Here is a 14,260-nt window from a genome sequence, read left to right as displayed (position 1 = left end):
AAAGAGATTGGAAATGGGAAATAAAAAGTGGACAATAAGTGAGCTGGCCAGTCGATATGATGCTTTGTGGTATTCCTTGTGCTTAGATTTAAAGTCTTATCAACAGATCACCTGGAACACAGAGGAAGTCCCCAAATCCAAAAATTAGTTGGGATTATGCAATCTTTTTTTTGTGTGTTATGACCTAATTAAAAGGTTTGCTTTAGTAATAAACATCTATAAAAGTACAAGCTGTCTGACTTGCCTTTTTTTTTATACCCTGTTACTTAAGCACTTTACACTCTTTCAAGTTTGCCCAATGAATCACGCCGCACGTCGTTGTTTTCATGCAGCAGATGTCGTCTAGACACCGCCGCGCTGCCTCTAATGCCGGGACATCATCACCTAGGCGGGTGAAAGGCTATGGCTTCAAAACTCCAAGTTCACTCATCATCTTTATGGTGGGCCATTCAGAAGACAAAGATGACAGGTTCTCACTCACATTAACGAGCTGACAGCAACACAGAGGAAGAGAGAAGGGGGGGTGGGAGAAAGAGAGCAATAAAAACCGGGGTGAGAAGCCCAAGGCCAAGTCATGTACTCGAACCTTTTCTGTCCAACGATGAGCTCTCAGGAGGACGCGAGGGAAAGGTAGACGGAGGTGTTCTCCACAGTATGTCTCATTTTCGATTGATGGAGAAAAAAAAAGTGTCAAAACTCGCTAAATAAGTTATAGTTGCAGTGGAGAGTGAGAAAGAGCTGGTGGTGTTTTAGTGACTCGAACATAATAAGTGATGCTGATCAATAATCACACTGACCTTATAAAATACTTAAGTATCTGAGCACTTTTCATTATGCAGAATCGCTGAATTTACCACAGCGCCGGAGTCTTTTTCTGCCTCGTCTTCTCTTGCGCAGCTCAAATTAGCGCCCGTTTTACCATCCAATATGCAACGAGCTGTCGGTGCACCAGTATTCTGCATCGATGCGCTCGTCCAAAGGTTTGTTGGCATTTCACCTTTTCCATACCGCTGGCCGTGATGGTCCTGTACCTCTTGTATAAGCTAAAGCGAACTGCTCCTCTGGTGGGGCTCCGGTGATGAATACTAATAAGGAGTTCACTGAGGTGGAACTTTTCTGCTTCCGATGTGGCGAGTGTCTTGCAAGGAGGAATAACCGCCTTATTTTGAGGATTTTGTGAGCGTTCCCGTGAGGGTAGTGAAGAGAGAAAGTGTGTGTGTGTTTCTGAGTAAAGTAAAGAATCAGCACACAGGCAACAGGAGGCAGCAGCAGGAGGAAACCAACGGAAGAACTTCTTCGAGAGGATTCATTCTGCGCCGTTTCATGCAAGTGGGCTATCGATGGACATCTAAAGAATCTACGATGTGGCTGCTCCCTTTAGCTGGACGAAAATGTGAGCAAGGGAGTCAAAGCTTGGGTGTAATTTGTGTTTCTGTGCAAGTATAAGTTCAAAGGTGTGCAGCTGCCGGTGTACGACTCTGTCCAAAAGCAAGCGTACGTCAGACCCAACAAGCCAGGTCGCGCAGTCTTCTTTATGCCATCCTGTAGCAGCCTGACTGGGTTGGCTGGAGGCTGTCTAGTCTTAAAACAGTCTGATTCTGCTGACTGCAAGATAGGCACGCAGACGCACACTCATTCAGACACACATACGCATTAAAGTGCTTTTCTTGGTGAGGAAAGCAGCTTTAGGGAGTTTTAACAGCAGGAGGTGAGCTGTCAGGGATTTCAAACCTTCAAAGTGTCAGAAAGGGAAAGTGTGTGTGTGTATAAAGACACTAGAAGTGCCCGGCCAGCCTACAGGAGATGAATATCTATATGCTGCATTCACATCAAATGGAAGACTTTGGATAGGAGCCTTCTACCTGAAAATACCATTCATGTCACCTGTCAGGTTGTAAATGCTACCAGGCAACGATTTTTTTTTCCCTGCATCCTGACGTCACCACCAAACAACTCACAGTTATGTCTAGGTAAATGTGCTTCAAGTGGGGACAAAACTAAGCAAAAGTAGTTTGTTCATTTAACATTCTAATCTATAAATGGCAACCCGAGTGTGTTGTCCATGCTCCGAGTTTATGTCACGACAAATACATCAGGGATAGTCCAATTCATCCTTCCATGATGATAAATGATTTGTTTTTTTAAATACTTTTTTGCTAATTCCTTTAACTTTCATGACATGAATTACTGTCCCTTTAGTATTCAACTTGTCAGGTGTGAAGCACTCGATTAATCCTAATTTTGCAAATGTTTTTAGCAAGACGTAGGAAAAAAAAAAAAAACCCATACACAACACAAAGTGAGAGAGAAGTCGTGATTCATTTCCAAATGCAACCACATGTTTCATTAGTCATTCACACACTCCCAGCATTTTCTGGCTGCTCCACTCATATGCTAAATCTGAAAGTGTTTCTGACAGCATCAATAAGCAATAAGATCTCATCTGCAGTTCCATCCAAACAAAACAGATCTGATTACAGACAAAAGAAAAGAAAAGAAGAGGGTTACTTCTCTACTTATTTTAGAGGGTAGAGGAAGGGTAAAGTCACTCTGAATTCACTACAGGCCAAACATTAAAATGACCATGACACAAAACATAATGGAAAACTGCAAATGCCTACTGACATAATGAAAGCACTGGGCAGTTATGTGACAAAAGCACTGCGAGATAAAACAGTAGCTAAGCAGCAGGGATTTCAAACATGTTGGATTTTTCCATTAAAAAAGTGAAAGCAACATAAAATTGCGGAGTTATTTTTATTTCTTTTATTATTGGTGCTCGGTACCAGAGAGCCTGGTCTTTCTGAGGAGAAAATGTAACATCAATATCTGTAAAGGTTAGTGTGATAAGACAACTGATAATCATTGTTGCTTAAGATGGATAATTACCATGTGAGCAGAGCTGTTTTATTGCATGCAAACCTCTGGTACAATGTTTTCAGTGAGGTAGGTTGCTAAATGGGAGCTTGTTTTATTTGTTTCTTATTTTGTAACACATATACAGCAGAGGGGAACAGGAAGGCTGCTTGAGATGCATGGCCTAAACGTGCAATCTACATCGAGTAAGTCAGACTAAATCAGTAGCGAATGCCACATTTGCAGACATCCTTTATTTGAAGTTGTGAATATTTTACTAGCTTTTTCATAAAGATGTTGTTAGGGCGCTCTTCTTCTCTGTAATTTCTGCTATTGGTTTCATAAAGTTAATGCATGTCATTTTCTGCTCATTTTCTGAGGTTACTGGAAGAAACTGTCGCCTGTCCTTCGTGTAAGATCTAAGAAGGCTTCATCTTCTCTCTTTGTTCCAGTGACGACTGATGACAACAGGATTTTTGGAAACATGAGATGAAAAAATAAATGATAAAAATTCCCAACAACATCCATCCATCCATTATCTATACACCGCTTAATCCTCACTAGGGTCGCGGGGGGCTGGAGTCTATCCCCGCTGACTCAGGGTGAAGGCAGGGGACACCCTGGACAGGTCACCAGTCAATCACAGGGCTACACTTAGAGACAGACAACCAAGCACACTCACATTCACACCTACGGACAATTTAGAATCACCAATTAACCTCAACATGTTTTTGGACTGTGTGGGAGGAAGCCGGAGAACCCGGAGAGAACCCACACTGCACGGGGAGAACATGCAAACTCCAGAGGGATTCCGGTGCCACCACTGGGACGCAAACCGGCGACCTTCTTGCTGCGAGGTAACAGTGCTACCAACTGCATCACCTTGTAGCCCTCCCAACAACATGTGAATGCAATGTAAGATTTTTTTTCCAACAAGCTTTGACCATAATCTAGCTGCTTCTGTCACGAGCTCTTTCTCTTTGTAACTAACACCACAAAGTAATAACACCACCTCTCTGCTTCAAGCACAGCGGTTATGAAAAAGTACTCACCCCATGGGAGGTTTCCCTCTTTTTTGCTTCATAACACTGAATTGTGTTCAATGTAATTTGGCTTTTTTTTTGACAAGAATTTAGAAAAATAAAACCTCTTTCTTGTCAAATGAAAACAGAGGTCTACAAAGTCATGTCTGTTAATTAAAAACTGAAATTGTAAAACAAGTATTCACCCTCATTAAAGTTACTCAACCAATTCCACACAACTGCAGCCAGTTAGTGCAATCAGTCACAGTTTTTGTGATTGTATAAAGATACCTTTATCTGGGAGGTCCAGTCACTGGTACATCAGTAATCCTGGCTACAGCTAAACCATGAAGACAAATAAATACTCGAAGCAATTCAGTAAAATGGACACCGCAAAGTAGAAGTCGGCAGACAGATACAGGAAGAATTCTGAGGAACTGAACAACCCTTGGAATACAGTTAAATCATCATGAAGAAATGAGGGGGAATATGGGAAATGCCGAAATTTGCCTTGAGCGGGCCATCCTTTAAAAACTGAGTGACTGTGCAAGAAAGAGACGAGTGAGGAAGGGCTGCCAACACATATGACTCCTCTGCAGGAGTCACAAGTTTCAGCAGCTGAGATGGGAGAGACGCATACTTGCCTGGGGGTCTTCACCATTCAAAGCTTTATGGGGGAGTGGCAAAGAGAAAGCCACAGTTGAAAAAGAATTCATGTTAAAGCTTGACTAAAGTTCACTAGAAGGCATGTGAGAGACTCTGAAGTCGACTGGAAGAGGGTGCTTTGGTGTGATGAAACTCATAACGGAGCCTTTTGGCCACCAGGCTAGACGCTATGTTTGATGGACACCAAACACTGCAGACACTCTATCCCCACCATGAAGCACGGTGGTGGCAGCATCATGATGTGGAGTTTTGGCAGCAGGCCCTGGAAGGCTTGTTTGGGTGGAGGGTAAAAATATAGCAAAATCCTGGAGGACAACCTGATGTAGTTTGTCATTTAGGAGTAGATGTTGTTTTCCGGGGCTGCAGGGTGGCACAGTTGGTAGCAATGTTGCCTCGCAGCAAGAAGTTTGCCGGTTCGTGTCCCGGTCGGGGCACCGGAATCTTTCTGCATGGAGTTTGCATGTTCTCCCCGTGCAGCGTGGGTTCTCTCTGGGTTCTCTGGCTTCCTCCCACACAGTCCAACAACATGTTGAGGTTAATTGGTGATTCTAAATTGTCCGTAGGTGTGAATGTGAGTGTGCTTGGTTGTCTGTCTCTCAGTGTAGCCCTGTGATAGACTGGTGACCTGTCCAGGTGTCTCCTGCCTTCGCCCTGAGTCAGCTGGGATAGACTCCAGCCCCCCCGCGATCCTAGTGAGGATTAAGCGGTGTATAGATAATGGATGGATGGATGTTGTTTCCCAGTGAGACGATGACTTAAAGCATTTAGTTAAAACTTCATCGAAATGGTTCAATGACAAAAAAGATGAATGTTTTGAAATGGATAATTCAGACCTTAATCCAATTGTGAATTTGTGGCTGGAATTTAAATGGGCTGTTCACTAATGACTCCAGTGCAACCTGACAGAGCTTTAGCAGTTTTGCAAAGAAGACACAAGTGAAATTAGGACCTGAATTAGGCCTCTGTGCTATTTCCATCATCACCTTTACCTCCAATCACCTGCAGCCACTCCAACAATCAGCCTCTGCAGTATGTCTTTGCTAGTATTGGACATGCTTCATGCTGTCTACCACAACAGAAGCAGATCAGTCATGTGACTTAAATGTTTGCTACATCAGAACTTGTTCAGAAAAGGTGTTTCCATCTCCAGTAAAGTGCATTAAATCGTAGACCCAAATGGTCGACTAAAGAACCCATTTCAAACTAACGCCGCTCAAACTGAAATTCCCAGGACTGAGCTTCATTCACTATTTTGATGTTCCTCATCAGCACCACAACGAATGAAACTCTTGTTTCTGTTGTTTGGTAATCAGCTCTATAACCAGAGGCCAAATGCTTTCGATTACTGAAACTTTGACACTCATTTTGACGCATAATTTCCCTTCAGATTTGTATTTTCTTTTGTAATTTTCTTCTTCCCACTCTTTTGACTCTTGCCACCTTACTTATTCAAAACTTTGAAACTTGTTGAGAACACTGCTGCTAAACGCTTATCCTGAACACTTCAGCACATCACGCTGACTGTGATCTCCCTGCATTGCTCAGCCGCAAATTGTAGAAAACTCATAAAGTCATGTTGTTTACTGTAATTTTTTTTTTTTTTTTACTAGGCACGCAACATCTTCTTTGTTCAAACCGCTTTTCATTTAAACGTCTACCGAGCCCTCTAAAATATGGAAAGTCATATACATCGCATGTCCTTCGGATGCCGTCTTCTCGAGGACACTGGGCCCTCACTAATCCAATAAGAGCCGGGAAAAATGATTTAGTCAAGAAAACAACACGGCTGTCAGCCTCAGTGAGATGCACTAATGGAAACAGATAGCATTTAGTTTGGTAAACAGAAAGAGGTGAAATGCATTTAGGAATTCAAGCACAAACAAAGCAATATATGTAACTGTCTTAGAGAAATGGTTGTTTCGAAAAGGAAGCGCTTCCTGCCGATGTGCGGGCTCGTCTTTGCGCGGTGTGTGCGTCTTACCGACGGTTAGCTGACCGGTCAGTTGTCCCTGATCGTTCCTAGCATTGACGGTCACATTTCTGTCCGACTGGAGGATCAATGGACTGTCCTGCAGAGGGGAGAAGAGGGAGAAAGATGATTAATGAAACACCAAATTTTCTTTTGCACGCTCACAAACAAAATCCAAATCGTTTTCCAGATGTTCTTTGCTTTCACTTTCTCTCCTGTGAACTCCACCCTCACTTCTCCGGACACCAGTCGATACCGCATTAACCTGCATAACCAACAGCATTTGAACTCGTATTAGTTGTCGCACTTGACTCCCTCACATCTGCCAGGCTGCATCTGCTTCGCATAATCTATTCAAAACTCCACCGTATGTGCGAGCGCGTCGGCTTGCTTGGAACTGCTCGTCTGTGCGAGTATGTCCGCAAAAAAAGGCAATTACTCTCAGCCTAAATGAGCTAAATGGACCCGTGACCCTGACCTCTGCTCTCCTCTTTAAAGTCTGATTGAGCCACATGCTGCCGCCGTTACTTTACATTCTGTGTTTATGCGTTGCAGTGAATGCAAACTCACTGTCTGCCAATTTTTATTAGGCTCCAAACTCAATCTCTCTCAGAACAACCTTCCCCTTCCCCTATCTCCATCAGCCTCTACATCAGTCGGACAAATCTTCCTACTTATACACTGAACCAACTTTTCCTTCTCTTCTCCTCCCCTCTTTCATTATATCTCTGCACTTACATCATTTTCTTTTTTTATTCTCTTCCTCTTCTCGCCCTCTCTCTCCCTCTCCCTTTTAAATTGCTTATTTGTTTTGGCTGCATGAAATGAATAGCTCACAGGTGACCCAATTTCTCTGTTGATTTCCCCAAATTAATATCTTGCTGCATTCTGGTCTGAATTCCAAATGAGAATTGTGTTAAAATTGGAAAGTCGTTGATCCGTTGAAATGGAAAAATCCTTTTTTTCCCCCCCTGTTCCATCCTCTTCGCTCTCAATCTCCCTCACTCACCCCCCTCTCTCTCTCTCTCTCTGCGTTGTGCTATTTGTTATGGATGGATATTCATTGTTTAGTGGTCTGTTTATGCAAGTCGAAACCAAATTTCTAATATGTCACACCTGTCTGTGCTCTATTTTGGAGCATCCGGTGGACTCCCGGGAGTCACAAGCACCAAACACCACACAGGCGTGAGGGACAAATGCAAGTTGTGGACACACACACAAAAAAAACGACATACACACAAGACAAGCTGTGACAAACAGGACTTGTGTGTGACTATATGTGGGCACGCAAACACGGATGTGAACTACACACGCTAACATCCGAGAGATCGCGCACACGCAGACGCACACACACCACCCACTCTCACAGAGTCAGGTAACAAATTTGCCAAACAACAAATGAGCGCTCCACTCCGTTTATTGTGCAATACCTCTCTTGTCTGTTTCCTAACACATGTATCCTGGATTAATTATTTTCAACGGGGCGTGTGATAGGCTTCACTGTATTATCTTTCCACTCTGTTTAGAGCGATGGGCGCTCCGCAAAGTATGACAGATGTAATGTGCTTTGAATCATTCCAGCTCAATGGGCAGTGTGCATGAACAGCCTTGATCCCATTCACTGAGTGCAGGCCTCTGTCATTTAGAAACACCACCAGAGATGGAAAGTCTTATTTGATTAAGCACTTATATGCAAATGCATGGAAATAAGGGCTCTAAATAATTGTTGCATATTAAACAGCTGCAAATGTTTATTTATACAACAGTTGATTGAAGCCAAACAATCTGACTGGCGGCACCTGTGTGAAATGTAGGAGAAGCTAACAATAATGGCTTGTCCCTCTTGATGAAGAAATTGTCAGCTCTACCTAAAGGCAATCAGCGCTAATCAACATATTCAAATCAGTGGCTCCTTTTCAAATGGGGAACCAATTTTCATTTAAGGAACATATTGTATTCACGCATGTTTACACACGATAAGCCGATGAAATCTATCCTGCAGAACGTGCAATCTTCCCCATGATTGCAGAAAGTAATGTGGGGGGGTCTTTGATGACATATACGCCACCTATAGCACCTGTTCTAGATGTAATTACTTCAGGACTTCATCACACACAGTCAAGAGAACGGGTCATATACACTCATATAATTAAAAACCCAAAGGTGCTGTATAGAAATACACATTGTAACGGTTGAGCTCCCCCTCCCTTTATAGGGCACTCCTTGAAATATTTGGAAAATGAAAATTTCAACCCGAAGGTGTTATTGAAGGATATTTTAAGATATTTTTTTTTTACTTTGGTGAGTTTTAAAAAAAAATGTTGCAAATCAAGATTAATAAACTCACCATATATGGTAACTTGCCAGTCTACAGTTTTTAAAAAAAAAAAAGAAGGAATTTGTAGGGGCTGCAAGGTGGCGCAGTTGGTAGCACTGCTGCCTCGCAGCAAGAAGGTCGCCGGTTCGTGTCCCGGTGGGGGCACCGGAATCTTTCTGCGTGGAGTTTGCATGTTCTCCCCATGCAGCGTGGGTTCTCTCCGGGTTCTCCGGCTTCCTCCCACACAGTCCAAAAACATGTTGAGGTTAATTGGTGATTCTAAATTGTCTGTAGGTGTGAATGTGAGTGTGCTTGGTTGTCTGTCTCTAAGTGTGGCCCTGCGATGGACTGTCCAGGACCTGTCCAGGGTGTCCCCTGCCTTCACCCTAAGTCGGCTGGGATAGACTCCAGCCCCCCACGACCCTAGTGAGGATTAAGCGGTGTATAGATAATGGATGGATGGAATTTGTAATAAATAAAAGAAAAAGTAACAATATGCAAAAAAAACCCATTTAGGAAGTATTTATAAAGTGCTTGGCAAGTTCATTTACTAACTACATTATTCTTGGAGTAGAGGTATTAGTGGCACTAATCTCAAAAAATAAATCAAAGTGGAGTTCAATGCAAACCATAAACAAAGCGTTTGAACATTTGTTTAGTGACAGTTTTCATAAGGAAGTGATATTGGCACTAATATAAAAATTAAATCAAAGTGGTTCCTCAACCTCAAGGAGAAGCACCGGGTGGACATATGGAACACCCAAGGAAGTTACCCAATATGGTTTACTTGCCCCATAAAGGGTTAAAGGTCACAGAGGAACTGTAGTGACACACACCTCCAAAGAACATGCCCACTTTCAAGGATCAAAGCTCAAATTCCTTGTGGAAACAATCTGAGCTACCACACGCTGATCCTGACCACTGTGTGGTCGTGGAAATGATGAACATGCACACATCACACTCGACCTGACCCATCATATCAGGCTTTTTTTTTGTTGTTACAGCAGTCTATAGTTTGTCTAATCTGAAAGCTGATGCAGCTGTCTCGCTCTGAATGCTCGCTGCTTGTTGTCTGGCTCAGTGTCCAGCCCACAGCATTATGAGATTGATTATACTGCATGAGTAAACAGTCAATCAACACTATGCTCCATATTTGCAGAAGAGACGCAAAGGAAAAAGAACACACACACACACAAAATCATCAGCTCGATGAGAGACAGTTTTTGTTAAAATAAGGCAGAATGTAAATGCTGAAGTTGCCATAAAAGTCATTATCTGTTCCAGTGATAACACTACAAAACAATAGTTTAAACATTAATTCCACTGACAATATCTAAATTTGTTATGTTTGGGTTTAGCGTAGGCAGATTAGCAGAAAAAAAAGATAAACAAATGTTCAGCATAAAGCACTTTGATGCATTTAAAATGGCTAATTTAATGTTCATTAAGTTTGTTTATGCGTGATATTTATCTGTAACGTTAGTGGCGAGGCAGCAATCACTTTGTGTCCCGTGCCAAAGTAATTTTTTTTCAGGGTAGCATCTTTTTCTTCACTTCTTTCTCGTGTTGCAAGCTGGAATGAGACTCATTACTGCCCCTTAAAGTCAGAGGGCAGAAATAACTGCCACCACCTGATGGTACCTCAAAGACTCTAAAAAAGAAAAATGGACCCATATCACACTCAAAAGAGAGAGAGAGAGAGAGAGAGAGAATAACAAAGCAAAATGAAAAAAAAAACTTGAGAACAAAGTTGAGCTGTGCTTTCCAACAGTAACTTTAAAAGCAAAACACTGAAGACAAACCGGTCAATTATGCAAAAGCACATCTCGTTAACTGCCCCACCGCATGGCCAGCACATAGCCGCCTCCCTCAGCTTTCTTTTGGAATAATTCAGGACTGCATACAGTAATAGCATTGTAATCAACAATAAAATGTGAAAAATATGCAGCGCACACTGGCACAAATATTGGTTATTGGTCTCCATGATGGCTAATAGTTGGTATCAGTTATTTTGTGTGAACCCCATTCACACAGTACACTGAATGAACAATGTAATAATAAAAGACCGCTTTCACCTAAAACACACTTTTGCATCACATCAACCAGCCTACACACCACAGTAACACAAGTCAAGACACTAAAAATCAGAGTAGACACATTTAAAACCCAATGCATTGTAAAATTTAACACAATTAAAGTCGACTAATGCAATAGCAATTCAAAACTGAAGGGAAATAGGTGTACCCGTCGGCTTGTCGGTTTTAAAAGTTACAGAAATTGCTGGATGCAGTTCCCCAGTTTTAATGTAGGAAACTTCAGGTTGGACCATCCTTTTTACCCAGATGCAAACAAAATGCATAAGAAGGCATTTATCTCAGAGTTAAATACTTTTTGTGATGGTGGCGCGCTTAGACGCAGCGGCCCCTTCAGGAGACAACAAAAGTGAACGTTTTGAGTGTCTTGTCTATCCCAGACGCAAAACTTGCAGCCGTGAGACTTTGTTGAGCGTCAGGACAGTGAACGGCGCTGGAATTGTGGCACTTGGTTGTGATTTGGACATGCTGCACCAACACGGAGTCCGATTGGAGACTAGGGCAGTTACCCGAGAGAGAAGGAAGCGCAAACGGTACGAATGTAAACAAAGGAGGAGGAAGACAGCCGGGATCCATACTAAAGGCTAAAGGCTAACCCCTCCAGACCAGCAGGACCAACTCGCCAATATCCGCCCCCCTCAACAGCAAGCTGGTTGAGCTACGTTTGCTGAGAGAGTTGAAAGACTGGTGCGTGTTGCTTTAACTGAAACATGGCTCCATGACAACATCCCAGACGGACATACAGCTGGAGGGGACGACATTATTCCAAGCAGACAGACAGACAGACAGACAGACAGCTAGCTCTGGGCAACATCTGCAGCTTCACCGTCGTCACAGTATCATGTGTGTCTTTTTTGTCCCTGAAGACCTACCAGGACCTGAAGAGGTTCGCCATGTTCAACGTGATGGCGGCGTGCATGGACGCAGCGCCCCCTTCAGGAGGCAGCGACCACAAATGTTTTATCCCAGACGTGCATTCTGCAAAGCTTGCTGATTGAATAATCCTGAAGAAACGCTCTCTCTCATCTTGCCTGTGCTACTGTGTATGTACAGCAAAACGACAATAAACCTGATTTGATTTAATTTTTTGATTTGATTTTATATCCATATAAACTGCATACAGTGAGCACCAATATATAATCGTAGAAATGTTAAAAGCACACAAATCCGATATATGATCTGTGCTGTCCGTCAGTGACTGTCCCTCCGGCTTTTGTGTTTACCATCATAAATCCTAAATCTCCCCCTCATCGTACAAAACACACACCCAACAACAAATAAAGGCACCATGCGCTCCCCAGTGACCCGACGCAACACACACCACTGCACCATTAATTCAGTTAATAGTTTAATTTTGCTTTGATTATGAATACAGGCGTGACGCTGCCAGCCTGAGGTAGCCAATGCAATTAGTCAGGTAATAATAAGCTGCGGACTGGTGGCTCATCATCACAGCCCTCCGCTACAGATGGGTCCTAAAAACAGCTCCCAGCTCTCCTGGGTGTGTCACCAGCTGACCGCCTGCTTGACTGCTCCGGTCTGGACTTCAGGTCCATAAGTGATGGGATTGGTTATTTTTATTTAGTTACCACTCTAATAGCAGCTTTCAGCTCTCCTGGCTGTCTCTTAAAATCAGTCTCACCAGCTGTCTGACTTCATACTGTCTCAACAGCCATGTGCTCGAGCCTCATACCAGATACATTTGGCTGATTCATCTTTGACATCAGAATAATAACGGCTTTCATCCGTCCTGACTATATCTCTCCGATTGCCCGTCTCACAAACTGACCGTCTATGGACATGTGCTTAACAAGAGATACTTTTAGCTGTCAATCTAATAAAAAGCTTTCAGCTCTCCTGTCCCTGGTCTTACTTATTTTCCTCCTGTCTCTCTGACTATCCAAAAAGCCACCACCTCTCCTGCCAGTCTACCTGCATGCTGGCTCCTCTGTCTTTATCTTTAGATTTCCCACCCCCCCAAAAAAAAACAAAGTCAGCAGCTTGGGAATGTGGGGCTAAGAAGAAAAAAGAAGAAGATTAAAATATAAGAGTAGACTTTGCCACTGTGACAAGTTAAACGAGTTAAGTAGTGAAGGAGTTAAGACAGAGAGGGAAAGTTGTTTCAGTTTATCGGTAAAGTCAAGTTCATAGTGTATAGTTAAAGCTGAGACAGAATACCAATCAAACAGTGTGTGATAAAGTGCCTGTGGGGTTCTTCCATTCCTCTTTCGGCTTTAATTCAGCTAATTAGCAAGGACTACTAAATAAGTGATGTGTTTGTTGGTGTGCTAATTTGTTGTTTTCAGTCCCCACAGCCATATAACAACAGAAAATAAACCAGTGTTGCCGACTAAGTGTACTCTCTGGGTATTTGGATGTAATATGTTCAAGCAAGGCTCTAAATGAGCATTCGGGGGGGGGGGCCTTGTCGTCTATTTAACATGTCGTCAGCGTCCCTTACAAGTCTTACGATCAACTTAATCCACTTAAATCTCAAGGTGACAGCTGGTACGAGCCTGAGCCAATCAAGCCATGTCAGACCGCCGCGTGCCTGCGTAGTGCAAAATTTGCAAATAGTCAACATAAGACTGAAGGTCGGGTCACTGTGGGGATTTCTGCAAATATTTCAGACCTCCATGTCAGAAACAAACACTAATCACAATGCTGCTGGATGGAAATGATGAATATATGTATTTTCAAGGAAGGAGATAGCAATTTTAATCATGCACCATCAGCAATCAGGTCAAATATAGCACAGAACTGATGTCTCAAGTGATTCCTGAACATGAACATGAATCAAAATCTGAAAGTTTTGTAATGAATCTGCTATGAAACTCTTGTCCATCTATGAACATGCTTTTGCTTCTTTTAGCGGTGAATAAACTGGTCTCTGTATCACTGTAAGATTAAAGATTGCGTCGTGATGCGGGGCAACAAATCAGAAGATATCGAGCAGACGGACGGGGTTAGAGTTGCGCTGCGGAACAATTCTCTTAAACCTTTGCATCAGATGCATAATAAACCATCTCACAACTCATCTGAGCTCTGAGGAAATGTATCTGTGATAGATAGGATGACACTTTTGCTTTTATTTATGCCGACATTTCCGACAACAACATATTCTTTAACTGCCAGAAATTTTAACAACTGTGGCGTTCTCCTCTCGGCAGGGTTTTGGCTGCTGGTTTAAGGATTGTCCTAAAATGCAAGGTGTGATAAGTCTCTATTAAGGCAAAATCAGCTAACATATTTATCATTCTGTTTTGGACCAGCTGTAACACATAAGTCAGTTAAATAATGGCAGATGTTTAAAGAAATGAGACACGGCAAATAGACG

At 42.7% G+C, this 14,260-nt stretch overlaps 1 protein-coding gene across 1 annotated transcript in view; it reads right to left on the bottom strand.

Moving 5' to 3' along the window:
* LOC103358336 (zeta-sarcoglycan) overlaps window positions 1-14,260 on the bottom strand; it is a 169,547-nt gene that overhangs the window by 77,559 nt on the left and 77,728 nt on the right. The window contains exon 3 of the mRNA XM_008283262.1: window positions 6,526-6,613. Coding sequence (XP_008281484.1) covers window positions 6,526-6,613 — 88 coding nt within the window. The remainder of the gene's footprint in view (window positions 1-6,525; window positions 6,614-14,260) is intronic.

This window comes from Stegastes partitus, unplaced genomic scaffold (assembly GCF_000690725.1).
Source record: "Stegastes partitus isolate 25-593 unplaced genomic scaffold, Stegastes_partitus-1.0.2 Scaffold304, whole genome shotgun sequence".
Taxonomy (NCBI): Eukaryota; Metazoa; Chordata; class Actinopteri; family Pomacentridae; genus Stegastes; species Stegastes partitus.
The sequence above is the reverse complement of the archived record's forward strand: the minus strand, read 5'-3'. Positions and strand labels throughout refer to the sequence as shown.